General features: G+C 35.4%; 1 protein-coding gene across 4 annotated transcripts in view; it reads right to left on the bottom strand.

Annotated features, from left to right (window-relative positions):
- Positions 1-256: 256 nt before the first annotated feature.
- TAB2 (TGF-beta activated kinase 1 (MAP3K7) binding protein 2) overlaps positions 257-19,021 on the bottom strand; it is an 85,562-nt gene continuing 66,797 nt past the window's right edge. For 3 of the 4 annotated variants that reach the window (XM_070376840.1, XM_070376841.1, XM_070376842.1), the window contains 4 exons: positions 7,348-7,508; positions 7,042-7,135; positions 5,651-5,731; positions 257-2,289 (listed from right to left, as the gene is read on the bottom strand). In XM_070376840.1, the coding sequence (XP_070232941.1) occupies positions 2,147-2,289; positions 5,651-5,731; positions 7,042-7,135; positions 7,348-7,508 (479 nt within the window). In that variant the 3' untranslated portion in view covers positions 257-2,146. The remainder of the gene's footprint in view (positions 2,290-5,650; positions 5,732-7,041; positions 7,136-7,347; positions 7,509-19,021) is intronic. The other variant, XM_070376843.1, reaches the window with a different exon arrangement.

Genomic DNA, 19,021 nt, shown 5'->3' with positions numbered 1-19,021 from the left:
TAAAGCTATAATAAACTTTGAAAAGAGGGATATTCATTTCTCTGGCTTAGCTGAAACATGGTTGCTTTCATTAGTTAAAAAGAAGCCTGGGGAAATTGATACGAATAATCTGAGAACTGCCGCGGAATGCCATGATGTCAGGAGGAGACTCTGGAGGTTGAGTTTCCTCTGATTTCTATTAACTATCAAACGTTCTGCTGGGGTATAATTTACCTCCTGTCCCACAAAACTTTAAGAACAAGTCACAAAATCCATGTTAGAATATAAGTTTTTTAATTTTTATAAATAACTTATCTGTTACAAAGATAGTTTACCCAGCTAAATCACAAAACCATCAACTCAAGATATCCAAATTACGTTTTATTAATAAAACAAGTAAAAACTGATTTATCAATCTTCACATAGAACTGCAGATGAAGCTGAAAAACAAGGCCTATTTTAAAACAAAATGCATCAAATGTAAGGGCTTTGGGTTTCTCATCTAATTAACTAGGATTGTCATAGTTCTTCTCATATACAAGATGCAAAGCCTGGAAGTTAAGGCTCTGACATTCATATAGAATCACGTGTAATTATCTTGCTTATTTAAAAAATATTCATTTGCAAACATTTACAGTGGGTGCCAGTCTACATTATCTCCCATCTTTTGCTACATTTCAGCACTTCCCTTAATCCCATTCTAAGCACTGATATATAATTTCATAATTGTTTTTTTTAAATGCATAGTTATTTTTTCCTTGATTTCATTTCGTTATATACATTCCTGATCATCTGAATATTTATTTTCCTTATAAAAATATATCATCAAAATAAAGAGATGCTTGAGGTTGCTTCAGTGTTCAAGTTTGCTTGTTTTTCTTTTTTCCAGCTTTTCTTCAGTTGTCCTAAATGCAACTAGCCTTGTTTTATAAATATACACAATACTGCCACCAAGTCAGGTTTAGAAATGGACTGCCCCAACAGTAAAGCGTTTAAATTTCTCTCCAAAAAAAGGCTCTTGGTTTTGAAACTGTACTTTCCCAATAGTAATCTCCTGTGGAAGTTCTGTGGGACACAAGGCAGATAAAGCAAGCTTAACCTTGTTGCTGTCAGTGGGTTAAAAATACCTTTTGTTTTAAGCTTCCCTGTGGAAGATAAAACACCATGTTGTGTTACCCACCACTAAAGGCAGTATATAGTGTGACCTATAGACATAAGTCTTGTAATATTTTCTGCAATTCACTGTGCAGCATCTGTATGTCTTCACAGAACATTGGTACTCATGAGGGCAAGTACAGAATAAGTAGAGGAAAGTTATTTTGTGCATAGTTTCATTTCATTAATGCTTTTTTATTTTGAAGGCAATGCTTCTCTCATGTAAGGCTTAAAAAGGGACATGATAGTACTTAATCACTAAAAGGAAAAAAGAAAATTAGTTAACAAAAGACTATTACACTATACATATAGAAATATAAGAAAATAATAAGGAAGAAAAGAAATCACTTAAAGCAAACTTGAGAGCTCTGTACAGTAGGAAAAGCTTTGGGGTATTTCACTCCATGTTTGTACAGACAATGCTGCTGCTCTCCTTTCATCTTTAGACCCTATATGCTGGCTTCACAGAGTGGAGACGTTTTCAGGGAAGACAAAGACAAGGCCAAGAGTACCACAGATACGTGAAGTTCTTCCCCTTTCCACTGGCACTACACAGCAGCAAACAGTTTTTAAATAGTTAAACCTTGTTGCTTTTCTTCATGTTTGTAGTGTTTCACCGAAAGCTTAAAAAAAAAAAAAAAAAGCCATCATTCTATTCCTTCCTCCTGTCAAAATTCAGTAGTGACATGAGGGAAAAAAGTACTGGGAACACCTAGGTATTAATATGTTGAGAATTATCCATGATGGGCTACTGGTAACACTGTACATGGTTAGGCAGTGGGCAACCAAGTCTTTCAGCAGATTACCTTTCATGTGATGAATTTCAACTGCCCATGACATTAGACTGAGGTATTATTAGCTCTGTGGGTTGACATTTAACATTAGCACAACACCATCTTGTCACACCTTCAATTTTACAAAATCCTATGTAGCAGTGAAACTTTTCCCCTGATGACAGACTGGTTTCTTGAATTTCAGATGTGGATTTAGAGAAGATATAGGGCCTCCTGGCTCACAAATGCCTTGGCATCTCACACTGTTCGCAACGGATTAAGGCTGGATGGTTCAAAAAAGTACAGGCAGCACAACTCCACTGAGCCCCTTCATCATCTTCTGTGTCTTGAGTCTTTGGTGTTTTGATGGTGGACCTTTGATCTGCAAGGAAGCAAAAGAATTACTTTAGAAGCAAATTCAGTCACAAATTACTAGCAACTATAAACACTATGGGGCTTTCCTCATAGCTCCCTCAGTTAAGCACTAGCACCACACAGCATGAAACAGCCTGTTAATCAAATGAAGCATCTGGCTGAAACTGACCCACGTGCTTGATCCTCACAACCTGCATCTATCAGGCCAGCACATCTCTGCTGGGGAATAGCAACATGGACATGACTCAATCACCTCAATGTCTCCTCAGATGGGAAAAGAGCATCATTTCCCCCAGTTTATAGCAGAAGAAAAGGGAAATCAACTCATATGGTCACTAATAGCCAAGATTACCATAACGTCACCTAAGAATGTGAAAAGGTATCTAACTACAATGCAGTACGCTAGTGCATTTCCGTCTCATTCAAGTTTGAGTTTCATTTCTCACTGATGTAGTAGTTATGTTTCTGATTTCTATCATGAATGGAAGTGTTTATTAAATGTTCTCCATCTGCTAAAAATCTAAAATTGAACAATACGTACTAATTTCTAAAATCTTACTTAACTAAATGTCAACAACAGACTTGGAGAAGCAAATTAGTATAAAATTTTATCAGACTTCATTTCTCATGTTATTTGAAAACGTATTTGTTATGGAACACTAGAAAGACTACCAGCTCCAGAGTCATGAGAATGGAGTTCTATTCGTGGTTCTGCTATTAACTCCTAATTTCTTTGCTCTGTGATCTTAGATAATCATGTTTCCTCTACATCTAGTCTTTCTTTCTTATAAAACAATCACTGCAGTTTTATGAGGTCAATGTTCTAAATGTTTGATTGTACAGAGGTATCTTAAATATAAGAAATATATTCCTCCATGGTTGTGTCAAAGATGAAACTACATTTATAAAACTACTTTTTTGGGGGAGGGAGGTATCTTTGTAATTTAAAATAGGATTTAAATAGGATCAAGCATAAAGTAGGATTCCTATAAATTATTTTGGGGAGGTTTGAGCATGCACTATTGGGTCTTTCCAGTCACAGTTTATGATTTGTAGTTTACAAATTATATTAAAAATGTATATTAATTTGCAAATTCTACCTATTCCACCGAGCTGGTAAGTAAATGATATCTTTTCTGCTATTTTAAAAGACAAACTGATATACAGTGGATAAAAATATAGGAAGTCAAGTTTCTGTAACAAATTCAAAATAATTAAGTGATGGTACTTTGTTTAGTGGCACTTTATTTAGTGTTTGGTCTTAAGGTTAACATTTTATTGCAAAATTCCCACTTTAGGCATGGGAATTTTTAGGCATCACCATGATTTTGGCACATGCATGAGCACCATGAAAGTATTATTTATATAGTAATTTTCTTTAAGTTGAATAGCTTTAAAACAAATATCTAGGGAACTTTGCTGGTGATCCAGTGGCTAAGACTCTGCACTCTCAATGCAGGGGGCCCAGGTTCACTCCCTGGTCAGGGAACTAGATCCCACATGCCACAGCTAAGACCTAGCACAGCCAAACAAATAAATACATATTAAAAAATTATCTATTTAAGGTTTATCTAGGTAAAAATATTTTAAAAATCAAGGGTCTGACAATACGAATTAGCATCCACCTAAAACTCAAAAATGAACAGTTTAAAAAAGTTCGACTTTTTACCATCTACAATTATTCCACAATTTTCTAGAACAACTGTTTTAATCTGGGGATAATCCAGTCTACTTATTAGAATTTTGGTCTTACTAAGGTTAGAAAACATTCCAATCTGGCACATTTTTAGTAAAACCTTGTCTATCCTTTTTGTTAACTACAAAGGTTTTTTAGGAGGGCTAATCAATCTGTATTACACGTCATTCTATTACTAAGTGCCAGGATTATCTTCAATATTTAAATATCTAAGGTAATCAAATAGAGGACCTAATTTTTTTCAAAATGAAAAAAATCTCCAATGGTTTTCTTGCAACTGCACAAAATCTTCTGGTCCTTCGAATTATGACTCTTTATTATTAGTGGTATTTGGAAACTAAGTAACCACCAGAATCGAGAAAAGAGGAAGTTATTTAGGGTGCACAGTATGAGATGACTTGTGATGGCCACACTTTATTTTAGCTGTTAAAAAATCCACATTGCAAAGCAGAACTGATTTTAAGAACTAAGTAAAACCTCTCTAAGTGAAAGAAGTAACTCCCTATTTTAGCCTTAAGGCAAAAATGACTAATTCTTTATTTCTCTAAAAATATCCAGTACACGAGCACTTATCTTTTGTGAAAAGCTTTTTAAGTTTTTTTTTCCCTTACTTTTTATCATGAAAAATTTCAAATACACACAAAAGTAGTGAAAACAGTGAAATAAACTCTCAGCCCTTATGCTGCCTCAACAACTGTCAAGACAAACGTTATTTCATTTATCTCCCTCTTACCCATAACACATAAGTACTGAATTACATGGAAACAAAACAGGATCTTTTTATATGAGAATTTTTAGTTTTTGAAAGAGAATAAAAAGATTAAGGCAACTCATTCAGAGTCTAAAATATCCATTTTGCTTATTTTAAGGAGCTAGGCTATACCACTGCTTTCCTTATTCCTTTATTCAATTAACATCCAATGTCTGAACACTTGCTTACTTAGGTACTGTGTCAAATGCCCAATCTCACTTTTGCTCCTCTGTACTAAGACTTCATTACATTCCAGCAAAAAATATGAAGCTACAGCTAGGCCTAATTGAATTATAACTGAATAAAAACTAAGGAGTGGAGAGAACAGGATACTGAGTGAGAATATGAAAATTCTTGTAACAAACCAAAGATTGTTCCCATTTCTACATATTTTTTAATGCCTGGAGTAAAAAACCCACACAAATGTTTCAACATTTCTTAGTTTGGTGTGTACATAATTTGTATCAATGACATAAAAATGCCAGGTAATAATTTAAAAAAACATTTATCTGAAATTCAGAGAATTCTGATTATAGAGAACTATGCATAAACTATATAGGACAGAATACTTAATGAAAAATAAACTTTCCTAAGGTGTCTTCCTTAATGTTTGTCTAAAATTTCAAAGAATACAAGTTTTTATACCTGGTGATTTTTTTTTTTTTGCCAAGATTTGCTATTCTGGGAGTATACAATGAATCCTAAGGACATGCATATTACTTTTAAAGGGCTAAGTACATTACATTTTTGAACTCTCCCAATTCCCAGCATGTTAAGTGAAAATAAGTATCTTCCTAGTGAATCCATCCAAGAATGCCAAAGTTGGAAGTACTTCTAGAGTGGAAGGCTGCTAAGAATAAAATTTTCTAAAATCTTGTTTTTCAAAACACAACAGTTTTCACACCTACTGGATACACTAACCTTTGGGTTTTGGTGGCACAGGGCCTACAAATCCAATATTGTCATAAAAGTTATGAATAGCACTGGGATTGAAATGTGGTCCTGAAATATATAAAAAGAAGTATATCAATGTTTATAGCTCAAAAAAATTAAAAAGATTTTTAAAAAGCAAATATTTTCTTTCTTAAAAAAAATCAGTTAAATAGAAAAAACACTTTTCTTTTATTTCACACCTCTAATCTCCAATTACATGAAAGGATTTCAAAGACAGCTGAAATAGGTGTAATATATTGATAGTACCCATAACAGAAGTCCAACCTGTAAACTGAGGAAGAAGTTAGATTAATGCAAGACAGTAAAAGAATTAGAACAGATCCCTGTTGCATGTGACAAGTTAAGATAACTTAAAATTTGACAATGTAAAATATAATTTTAACATGGTCTTAAGCAACTAAATAGCTTGGCCTCAAGTAAGTATAAAAACCTGAACTAATATAATGTGATGCTTCAGATTTTAAACAAAAGGAACAAGTTCAAAGATTACATTTTCTAGACTAGCACCAATTTTTTCTCTCCAAGTTAAATTATGGCATTTTCTATGACTGTTTCAAGAGAAACAGCTTACTTACTAAAAGAAAATAAAATGAATCATCTTCCAGTTTAATGGATTTTGGCACACACTGAGAAGTGTGACTATGGGCTTATTTTTTGGCTTCTTCCCTTTCCTGTCTTTTTCATTTTATATATTTCTATTATTTCCAAACTTTAGAATTAGGTTTAAGTTATAAATATTCTTTTTAGTTGTCTATGGAACACTTTTTACTCACTCACGTACTGTGCCAAATGCCCCAATCTTATTTTACTCCACGATAAGCAATTATTGCTGGTCAATAACAGTTTAAATACCATAAACTATCATTTTCCTAAAAATATTGTATGTCGTATTTTAATTTTCTTCTCTATGTCATCAATTAAGTAAGTGCCATTAGAGTGGGGATGCCTTTTCATCATGTTCTTAAAAGCATAATTCTTCAAAGGTAGAAGGAAAAAAGGGAAACAGGAAAAAGGAATATGAGTATATATATTACAATCTTAATAAACACTGTAACAGATTATATTAATACATAACAGCAATACTTTTGACAATATAGCCAGACATACTAATCACTGTCTTCCCTTAACGTATGACTAAAGGGGATTTGAAGGCTATTAAACGTATCAAATTACTCCTCAACCAAATGTACAGCTTTGGAGGGAAGAGTGGCAAGTAAGAGAAAGTAAGAATCTCAGCAGCACTATATGGCTCCAAATCAAATCTGAAACAAGATTACAATTGAAAGTCTGTTTTCAGCCACAGGAAGAGCTGATAAATTAACACAAAGAATTTCAGCTGAATATGCATTGAACTTTACCTCGGGCTTGAAAAAGATCAATTTCTTTGGTTAAGCAGTCAATGTCAATCTGGAGCTGTCTATTACAACTTCTCAACTGCTGCATTTCTTCGAGCTGAAAAATAATTCCAGGTGAGGATCTACATCGAACTCTTGTGTTATTAGTTAAGAAGGAGTCAAGTTTTGCAGGGGGAGGTAAGGACAGAAAAACAAGTGTGAATTAAGAGCATTTCTAGAAAAGTAGGTCAAGCTTTTATACTGATGACAGGTTGCCTATTCTCATGTTCAAGCATAGCAGTTACAACAGTTACAGAAAGAAAGACTTACTGAAGGTATTTGGGATATGGAATTTGATCTTTTCAGACGCCTTCGAGTTAGATTATTTTCCATTTCATTGACCTCAGATTTTAGTTTATCCAGCTTTTTCTTTTGAATCTCAAGTTCTCTTTGAAGCCGTTCCATTCTGGCCTTCTGGTGTACCAAAAGAGCTGCAATACATATTAGTATATATGAAGATCCACCCAGTTTAGTCAATTAACCTTTAAACAACCTTGGGAAAACAAAAAAGATAACTATTTCTGTGACAAACAAGAGGCTCCGAAGAATCTCAAAGATAACACTAAAACAAAGTATTGTGTGCTAAATATTTAAAATTTCAGAATTTTAAACTTTAGAGAATCATTTTATTTTTGACTTGAGAATCATTTAAGCATATAAACAACTTAATGGGAATGTGGGTTAGGTTAAATCCATTTGGATGTATGCAATAAATAAAAGTGATTGATTTCGATCCACATGAATGTTAACATTAAACTGCTCAAACTGCAAATCAAAAACAAAATCATTCAGATAAACCAAATACATTTTCTTATATTCCAATTATATTTTGTGAAAACATTTTCCTAAGATTTTTTTAAAAAAGAAAATAAGCAATCAATCTTGTCACATGAATGATGAACTGCTTGGGAAACCTTAGTAAACCATAAAAATTGGTATATATGATTTTGCCACTTCTGGACAAAACGAGTTTGACTTTTTAGGATATTGTACTGGTGATGAAGATAACTGAATTTACTATTAAATGGAGGCTTGGGATGACTCTACCACGAGAAAACAAGCTGATTTGAGAAAGTGTATTTTTCATTTCTAAAAATGAAAAATAGCAATTAAAAAAGTCAAGTCGATTAAACAGATTAGATTAATGCTAAATAGTCACCATCAATCAAACTAAAATTTCCAAGAAGCTAAAAAAGAAGGAAAAGGCTATATATATTCAGGCCATTCAGTCCAGCCGTGTATTATAGAATCTGAATTAGGGTGTGGGGTGTGGGGAAGCTAGTTAGGCTCAAGTGCTTTAAAATTAACTTTAAATGGTAGATAATTTTTCCCAACAATACAATTGTTGTATTATATATTGTTGTATAATACAATTCACAGGTATCTCCCTCTGTAATTCTCCTTTAGGGGAATATGTCTCATATTTAAAAGTTTTAAAAATCATGACTGATTCTTGGTATCTTATCTCTCATTTTAATATATATTCTAAAAACGCAGGGAGGTGTTTTGGAGGTACACGTGTTCCTGATAGAAAACTCACTGTCTCTTTGTATATCCATAACCACCCCAGGCTTGCTTTGTCAGACCTTTTATTAATTTGGTTTATTTTACTTGAATTGCAAAGTTTTATGCCTCTATTTCCAAAACATAAGAATTGTGCATTAAGGTTTATTTTATTCTCTTAAAAGAAGATGAGGAGTGGATTGTTAATTTCTGAGTGGGACAGTAAGAGGAGAAAGACAGAGGCATGAAGTGAGAATGAAGAGCAAGGCAAAGGAAAACTATAAGAATATAACATACTTTCCTTCATTTCTAAACTCTGATGATCTACCAATGAGTCTCAAATGCCATCAGTAAGACATTTGTTCAAATTAATGATTATTTAAAAGCAGTATTTCTTAAAAATTAATGGAGATCATCTCCCTAAAAGCTTTTCCCTAAATATGCAAAACAAAAAAAACTTTAAAAAACGCATTTATTTAGTGGTTCTAACGATTAAGTGATAATTTATATTTGTACTGAGTTAGAAAATAAGACATGCATTTGTGATATTATTCAATATTACATGAGAAGAAGGGATAAGAATAGATTTTCTGAGAAACTGATTTATACGGTAAGGGCAAAGAGAGAACCTCTGAGTGAGGAATTACTGTTAACAATTAGCTCTAGGCTGGTGATTTCCTTGAAGTAACCAGCAGAAGCAAATGCAAACTGCTCTGGCAACCTACTTCCAGTATGGAGGGACACCTACTATGGAATCCAAAACGGAAAAATCCTCAATGAAGAGAAGCTCTCAGCAGAAAAGTATGACCGAACAAGAAAACCATCTACCATGAGAATCAACAGCCCGAGAGGAGCCCCCTAAAACCTGGTTATATAACAACTTCAAAGAAGCTATGGAAATACCTGTTTAAGATGATTATAATGATTATAGAAGAATATAACAAATAAGACACCATGAATAAGTTTTGGAGAAGTACCATAAACAACCTCTAGAAATGGAAAATAGCCATTGAAACAGTCAACCAAGTACATTAAACTGTAGATTACACATAGTCAAAGACATATTTAGTGACCCAAGAGATAAATCTAAGAGTATTCTCAAAATGCACACAGATAAAGTGATGGGACACATAAAAAGAGGGGTTAAAAGATCTTAAATAAATATAAAAAGGAGTTCTAGAAGGAGACAATAGAGGATATGGCAAAATTTGAAGAGAAACCTGAAGAAATGAAATAATATTTCAGAAGCTAATGGAATAACTAATTCACTTAATCAAATTACTGGAGTAGGGATGAATAGATAAAGTTGGAGGATTTTACAAACCATGGACTGCTCCTAAAGAAAGAACTACTAAAGATGTTTTTTTTGATACGGAGGACATTAATATAAGAGGAAGGAACAAGATAATGAACGTGAAAAAAAAAGTTCTAACTCTTAAAGGAAAAAGACCATGGTAGTGGGTGGGGAGGCAAAGACTGTTCAAAAGAGAGTAAAACTAAAATATTAGAGAAGAATAACAAGAAATTGGAAATACGAAAATTAGATGAAAAGCATTCTAAGGCTTTAAAAGTGTTTATAAAGAATATTCTTAGTTCAGTTTAGTTCAGTTGCTCAGTCGTGTCTGACTCTTTGCAACTCCATGGACTGCAGCATGCCAGGCTTCCTTGTCCATCACCAACTCCCGCAGCTTGCTCAAACTCATGTCCATTGAGTCAGTGATGCCATCCAACCATCTCATCCTCTGTCATCCCCTTCTCTTCCTGCCCTCAATTTTTCCCAGTATAAGGGTCTTTTCCAATGAGTCAGTTCTTCACGTCAGGTGGCCAAAGTATTGGAGTTTCAGCTTCAGCATCAGTCCTTCCAATGAACACCCAGGACTGGTCTCCTTTAGGATGGACTGGTTGGATCTCCTTGCAGTCCAAGGGACTCTCAAGAGTCTCCAACACCACAGTTAAAAAGCATCAATTCTTTGGCACTCAGCTTGCTTTATACTCTCACATCCATATATGACTACTGGAAAAACCCCATGGAGAACCCCATGAACAGTAATGAAAAGAATATTCTCAAGTGTTGCTAAACCAAATATACATGTTAATATCTAGGGATAAAGATGAAGAGTATACAAGCTAAATATAGTTTCTAAAAGAACAAAAGGATAGAATTGATTAAACTTAGCAGGAAAGGAGGAAAGTGGAAAGAACTAGAACACAAATAATTCCAAATATATCAGTAATCATAACTGTAATCTAATTAAATGAATCTGTTTAGATATAAAAGATCTACAGCTGCATTGCTGTTTTCTAAAAACATTTAAAATGTAATTTGCTAATCCATTCTTTTAATATATTGACAGCCTATGTCAGGATTGTTGTAGCCACTCAGGAAATCAACGAACAAGAAAGGTAAAAATCCCTACCCTGCTGGAGCTTGGAGATACGGGTGTGTGTGTCCCAAGAACAAAGCTCTAAAAAAGGGGTCAGCAAATTATGGCTAAAGGGCCCAATCTGGCCATTGCCTGTTTTGTGAACAAAGTTTTACTAGAATATAGCCACGCTCACTTGTTTACCTATTGTCTATGTCTGTTTTTGTTACAACTGAAACCACGTGGCTTGTAAAATTCCACATAATTTAGTACTTGGCTGTTTATCAGATCATGTGAAGAATGAATAAATGGGGACCCATCACAGCTCAGAAAGGTTGAAAATCAAAGGACTAAAGTAAAGTAATACTTAGTACTCTAGGCAGCACTCTAAAAGATACAAAGTAAGAGCAGCCAACTGCTAGAGATATTTGAAGACTGTAAGGAACTAAAAAGGCCAACAACAAAACCCAGACCTAGCTCCACTCCTGCCTAAACTGACTTAACCCTTCACACAATATCCTGACAGGAAAAAAGGTATTCTGGTTTCTGGATGTAAAGGTCTCAGTCTCTTCTGTTTTTTTACATATACTTTTTGGCATTCAATAATAATAAAAGAAAAAAGTAACAACACACAGAAAAGTGAGAGAAAAATTCAACAAATCACCAAGAGGGAAAGCAGTCAATGGAACCATATTCAAAGATGACCCAGATGCTGGAAGTAGCAGGCAGGAAATTGCAAAATAACTATGATTGAAGCTTCCTAGGTGGTACAGTGGTAAAGAATCCGTCTGCTAACAGGAGACGCCAGAGACTTGGGTTTGATTCCTGGGTCAGGAAGATCTCCTGGAGAAGGAAATGGCAACCCACTCCAGTATTCTTGCCTGAGGAAAATCCCCTGGACAGAGGAGCCTGGCAGGTTCCAAAGAAATGGACACGACCGAGTGACAGAACATACACACAACGTGTTGAAAGAGTCAGGTAAAAAGATGAACATGTAGGAATTGATGGACAATCTGAGAGGAGAGATGGAAATTATTAAAGAAGAGTCAAATATTGGAAATAAAATATGGTATCAGAGATAAAGAATTCTTTCAACATGCTTACCAGCACGCTGGATACAGAAGAATCAGTGAACCTGAAGACAGAGATTACTTCAATTGAACACAAAGAAAAAGAGGGAAGAAGAACAAAGCATCCAAGAGGTGACAGGCAATATGTGTCTATAATATACATGTAACTGGTGAAACAAATGGAAAAACAGTAAGGCGTATTTGAGGATAATGGCTAAATGGTTTCCAAAATTAATGAAAGACAATAAATCACAGATCCAAGAAGCCCCGGGATCTCCAAGTAATATCAAAACAAAACCAAACCTAGACATATAATAAGACTGCTTAAAAAACAAAGACACAGAGGAAATCTTGAAGGCGGATAGAGACACTTTAAAACTGATATACTAGGCAAATACAACACTGAAATAAAGCCAGTGTAATAATACTCATTTCAGGAAAAAAGCTGAGCTAGAGAAGGTCAATATTCAGTTCAGTTCAGTTGCTCAGTTGTGTCCGATTCTGCGACCCCATGGACTGCAGCATGCCGGGCCTCCCTGTCCATCACCGACTCCCGGAGTTTACTCAACTCTTGTCCATTGAGTTGGTGATGCCATCCAACCATCTCATCCTCTGTTGTCCCCTTCTACTGCCTTCAATCTTTCCCAGCATCAGGGTCTTTTCAAATGAGTCAGTTCTTCGCATCAGGGGGCCAAAGAACTGGAGTTTCCTCTTCAGCATCAGTCCTTCCAATGAATATTCAGGACTGATTTCCTTTAGGATGGACTGGTTGGATCTCCTTGCAGTACAAGGCACTCTCAAGAGTCTTCTCCAGCACTACAATTCACAAGCATCAATTTTTCGGCGCTCAGCTTTCTTTACAGTCCAGCTCTCACATCCATACATGACTACCATCTAGCTTTGACTAGACGGACATTTGTTGGCAAAGTAATGTCTCTGCTTTTTAATATGCTGTCTAGGTTGGTCATAACTGTTCTTCCAAAGAGCAAGCGTCGTTAATTTCATGGCTGCAGTCACCTTCTGCAGTGATTTTGGAGCCCCCCAAAATAAAGTCTGTCACTGTTTCCACTGTTTCTCCATCTACTTACCATGAAGTGATGGGACCAGATGCCATGATCTTAGTTTTCTGAATGTTGAGCTTTAACTTTTAAGCTTTTTCACTCTCCTCTTTCACTTTCACTAAGAGGCTCTTTAGTTCTTTGCTTTCTGCCTTAAGTGTGGTGTTATCTGTGTATCTGAGGTTACTGATATTTCTTCGAGCAGTCTTGATTCCAGCTATGTTTCATCCAGTCCAGCATTTCTCATGATGTACTCTGCATATAAGTTAAATAAGCAGGGTGACAACATACAGCCTTGACATACTCCTTTTCCTATTTGGAATCAGTCTGTTGCTCCATGTCCAGTTTTAACTACTTATTCTTGACCTGCAGTCTCAGAAGGGAGGTCAGGTGGTCTGGTATTCCCATCTCTTTCAGAATTTTCCACAGTTTACTGTGATCCATACAAAGGCTTTGGCATAGTCAATAAAGCAAAAGTAGGTGTTCTTCTGGAACTCTCTTGTTTTGTCTATGATCCAGTGGATGTTGGCAATTTGATCTCTGGTTCCTCTGCCTTTTCTAAATCCAGCTTGAACATCTGAAAGTTAACGGTTCATGTACTGCTGAAGCCTGGCTTAGAGAATTTTGAGCATTACTTTGCTAGTGTGTGAGATGAATGCAATTGTACAGTAGGTTGAACATTCTTTGGCACTGGCTTTTTTTGGTATTGGAAGGTCAATATTAGTAGGAGATAAAAAACTGATTAAGAAAAAGATATAGTAAGAGAGATGAAGGAGTCATAGTTACTGAAGGTATTATTATGGGGATGTTTTAAAGTTACAGAGTAAATACTTCAGAATGTTTCTTAAACAGAAAAAATACTACATCTTTGGGAATTCACAAAGGAGTTTTTGCAATGGCTGAAGATATGGCTTACCTTTGAGAATAAAGGTGAGATATCACCTATGACAGGCTGAAACTGTAAAGTAAACCCACTGTCTTAGAACTTATCTAAGAGATATTTCTTTTCAATGAAAACAAAGTTGTGGAGCAGAGTTATGACTATATTAGAAATAACAATCTGCAGACTATTCAGGATCTTTTAAGTATGTCTGTTAATTACAAACAAACTAAAAAATGCTCTGGAAATAGTATAAGAGAGACATGATCTCAATTTCTCTAGTAGGTGCCTGGATTTTTATGTGTCTAGTTCACTTTTCAATTGTGGCTTGGGAGTTTTAGATAGGAGTCTGAGAAAGATGAATTACAAAGTAGTGTCAAGGTGAATTTCTAAAAATCACTGAAAATTCATCTAAAGCTAAACTTTTTCTCCAGTTGTGGTTTTGTCTACAATTTTAATCTTCACTGTACAAAATATTACACAATACAGATTCATTAAGAAACATTATTAATAATATCCATAATAAAGAAGAATGATTATAACGCTTACTTATAAAGACACTTTTGCTTTGATCAGTCTCTCCTAAATGAAGGAGTTGGGTATTGACTGTTTGGGGAGAAAAAATATGACAATTATACTTCCAGCATCCAAAAGAAACAGACAGCTTGGAAACAGAAAGGGTGACAAAGTGACGGCTGCAGTTATGGGCTAAGACTAGAACATTTCACCTCTGTTACAGAAAAGACTGTGAACAGGAATCTGAGGAAATCCCTTAGATTGGCTTTTTGGTCTTTTTTCTCCCTTTGTTTTGGCATACAACGAAACTGCTATAAACAAAATAATATCAACCACACCTACAGATGAATGGGGTTCATGCACAATGTCGTGATATGTACTTGTAAAGAAAGAGGGGTGATCTGTTAAACAGACTCCAGTGGGTAAGCTAAGGAAAAAATCCTTTCCTGTCAATTATTTACATTTAGACTAATATGGACTTTAAAAGTCAAATACAAAGAATCAATTATATTAGAGAGGATTTCCAGTTAAAGGTGACTGAAAGGAAAGTGAAAATGAAACTTGTTGTGTCTGACTCTTTGTGACCCCATGGACTATACAGTCCATGGAATTCTCCAGGCCAGAATACTGGAGTAGGTAGCCCTTCCCTTCTCCAGGGGATCTCCCCAACCCAGGGATCAAACCCAGGTCTTCCACATTGCAGGTGTGGATTCTTCACCAGCTGAGCCACAATATTCTGCCTTTTGAAACCTCATGAAAATAACAGAGGAATAAAATGGATAGAATCCAACAAAGGTAAACAATAGGAAGAAGGTAATTAGTGGCAAGAGATTTCAACAAGTTCCTGGAAGACTGAATGTAGATGAAATGGAATAGACTAATGGAGGACGGAGAAAACTACAGTCTCATAGACAAGGAGGGTACTGCAAAGAGGCAGATAATTTGCCATGCAGAAACCTAAAAGAGGCTCCTGGAGAATGCAAGTAAATAACAGAAGGCAGAAGTGAGGGATGGACCAGAAAAGGGGGCTTAATTACAAGTCTCTGAATAGAATAGGCAACCTCTCCCCATCCCATGGAATCTTAAGCACAGCATGCCTAAGCATAAGCAACCTAAAGACCTAAAGACTTTTTAGGTTGCTGACACTACAGAAAGGTGGCTCTTTGATATGTTAATTCTACCAAGGAAATAAGGGATATACTTAATGCTCCATATAGTGATTTCTTTTTTTCCAAACTATCTAACCTGCCTTTTTAAATAGACAAAAAAGGAGGAGGAATAACAGAAAAATATACTCAGTACTTTTAAAATCTTCTTTCAGTCAAAGTTAAGTTTTAGTAAAGTTTTAAGCTTACAACTCCCTCTGGTGGTTGATAAATAAACATGTAGAATCTCTATAAACTAGTAGAATCTCTTTAGAGAGAGAGACTCAAAATTAAAATTGGTAGCATGTACTGGAGAAGGCAATGGCACCCCACTCCAGTACTTTTGCCTGGAAAATCCCATGGATGGAGGAGCCTGGTAGGCTGCAGTCCATGGGGTTGCTAAGAGTTGGACACGACTGAGCGACTTCACTTTCACTTTTCACTTTCATGCACTGGAGAAGGAAATGGCAACCCACTCCAGCGTTCTTGCCTGGAGAATCCCAGGGACGGGGGAGCCTGGTGGGCTGCCGTCTATGGGGTCGCACAGAGTCAGACACGACTGAAGCGACTTAGCAGCAGCAGCAGCAGCAGCATGTACTGAGGCAGTCATCCGTGTTCTTCATCAAATACTTCTGGCTCTCTGCTTTCCAGGTATATAGCAGATATGCGCCTCCTCATCCTCTCTGAATTAGGGGTGGTATGTGGACTTGTTCTTTCTAAACAGTAACACGTGTCGGGGCAGAAAATCAAGGAGTCAGAGTTAATTTGCTGTATGCCCTCTGTCTTGCCTGAACAATCATGGAAGCACAGAGATGGAGCTTCCCTTAACCTGGGTACCTGAGTGAGGGTGATGTAGAACAGAGCCCACCAGCTAATCTATTTGTCAAGTGAGCTAGAAATAAACCTTTGTTGTTTAAAGACAGTTTGTTAATAGCAGCATAACCAAGCCTAAATGATACATGTATCAAAATTTTAAAAATACAATATCCTTTGACACAGCAGTTTCCTGCTCCTGGTAATCTCTTCTGCCAACATACCTGGGTGTGGTTAAAATTTTCATGCATAACATTTTTATTGAAGCAGTTTGTAAAAACAAGACCCTAAGATTTATCAAAAAAGGAGTGATTAGAGATTATGGTACAAAATATGATGTAGTCATTTTTAAAAGAAGCAGATCTGCAATTCCTGACTTGGAATACTCTCAAAGAGACAAAAACAAAAGCTCTTATAAAAAGAGAAAGTAAACTATGTTTCACTTGTATTGAAAATGTATAAATATATGTATGCTTCATATACAATTTCAATTTCTAGAAGAATACAAAATGAACTGTGAATAGTTACTGGTTGTCTCTGGTGTGGAGAACTTTTCATTATAAATCCTTTTGGTTTGCTTCTTTAAAAAAAAAAAAAAAAACAAGTATATTTAGAAAAATATTTTGGTGTAATCCCTATAGAATCCCAGCTTGTAGAAACTGACAAGTTGATTCTAAAATATATATGGAGGGTGGAGGGTTCAAGATGGGGAACACATGTATACCTGTATGGATTCATTTTGATATTTGGCAAAACTAATACAATTTTGTAAAGTTTAAAAATAAAGTAAAATTTAAAAAATAAAAATAAATAAATAAATAATAAAATATATATGGAATAGCAGGAGACCTCAAATAACCAACCTAAAAAAAGAACAAAGTAGAACGTACACACCGCAACTTCAAAACTTACTATAAAGGAACAACAATCAAGGCAGCGTAGTAATGGCCTAAGGACAAACATACAGACAAGCACACAAACAAAAAAACAAAAAGCACAGAAATAAACCCATCTGCTTATGGTCAACTGATTTTCTACAAAGGTCCCAAGGCCATTCAGTGAGAAAGGTCTTTTCAACAAATGGTGCCGGGAGCAGATAACCGACAAGCACCTACTGTATAGCACAGGGAACCCTGCTTCAGTGTTCTGTAATAACCTAAACGGGAAAAGAGTTTGAAAAAGAATAGATACAAGTATATGAATAGCTGAATCACTTTGCTGTACACCTGAAATTGACAACATTGTTCACTCCACTCCAACATAAAAAAGAAAAAAAAAGGAAACTGATGGCATAAGAGAAAATTTTCAACAATAACAACAAACCTAAATGGTGCTGGGACATTTGGATTGCCACATGAAAAAGAATGAAATTTGGACACTTATCTCATAGCCTTATATAGAAGTTAACTCAAAATAGATGAGACAAAAATTTAAACGCTAAAACTCTCAGGAGTAAATCCTGATCACCATGGATTTATCCACTGATTCTTATTCTTAGATATGACACCAAAGATAGGAATAATGAAAGGAAAGCGATGTCAGACTTCAGCAAAATTAAAAACTTGTGCTTCAAGGACACTTACCAAGAAAGTGAAAGGATAACTCACAGAATGGGAGAAAACAGTTGCAAATCACACAAGGGACTTATAACCAGAATATACAAAGAACTCATACAACTCAGTAATAAAAACAAATGACCTAATTAAAAAATCGGCAAAGGATATAAACTGGCATTTCTCCAAAGAAAATACACAAATGGCTCGACATCATTGGTCATCAGAAAAATGTAAATCAAAATAAGATACCACTTTACAGCTACTGGGATGGTAAGAATCAAAGAACATAGCAACTGTGGTGGAAGATGTGGAGAAATCAAAACCCTCAAAGACTGCTGGGGGGAATACAAAATGATGCAGCCACGTTGGAAAACAGTGCGGCAGCTCCTTACTCGAATGGCTAAACGCAGATCCACCGTAGCACCCAGCAATTCTACTTATGTGTGTATACTTACACTTATGTGTATACATATGTCCACATAAACTTGTACACAAATGTTCATCACAGCATTATTTACAATAGGCAAAAGTTAGAAACAATCTAAATGTCCATCAACTGATGAATGAATAAATAAAATGCAGTGTATCTATACAATGGCAGAATGCACCATAAAAAGGAATGAAGTACTAACACATGTTACAACTTGGATGAGCTTTTAAAACATTATCCTAAGTGAAAAAACCTAGTCACAAAAGACTACATATTATGGAATTCCACTCATATGAAGTGTCCAGAATATGTAAATCTACAGACAGGAAGCAGATTAGTGACTACTTATGGCTGAGGGTGGGGGTGATGGGATAAGAGGTGACAGATAAAGGGTACTGAGTTTCTTTCTGAAGTGATGAAAATGTTCTAATATTGGTTGTGGTGATGGTTGCACACATGTGACTATACTAAAAATCACTGATTTGTACCCTGTAAATGACAAACTTTATCTCAATAAATGTTAAAATAATGACTAAAATTTTTTAAAGCAAAAGAATAAAATATTTGTACATGCGGAAATAAAATGGTCTTAAGAAATGTTAACCAAAAT

Source organism: Bos mutus, chromosome 9 (assembly GCF_027580195.1).
Source record: "Bos mutus isolate GX-2022 chromosome 9, NWIPB_WYAK_1.1, whole genome shotgun sequence".
NCBI lineage: Eukaryota > Metazoa > Chordata > Mammalia > Artiodactyla > Bovidae > Bos > Bos mutus.
This window is presented reverse-complemented; position numbering and strand designations above follow the sequence as displayed.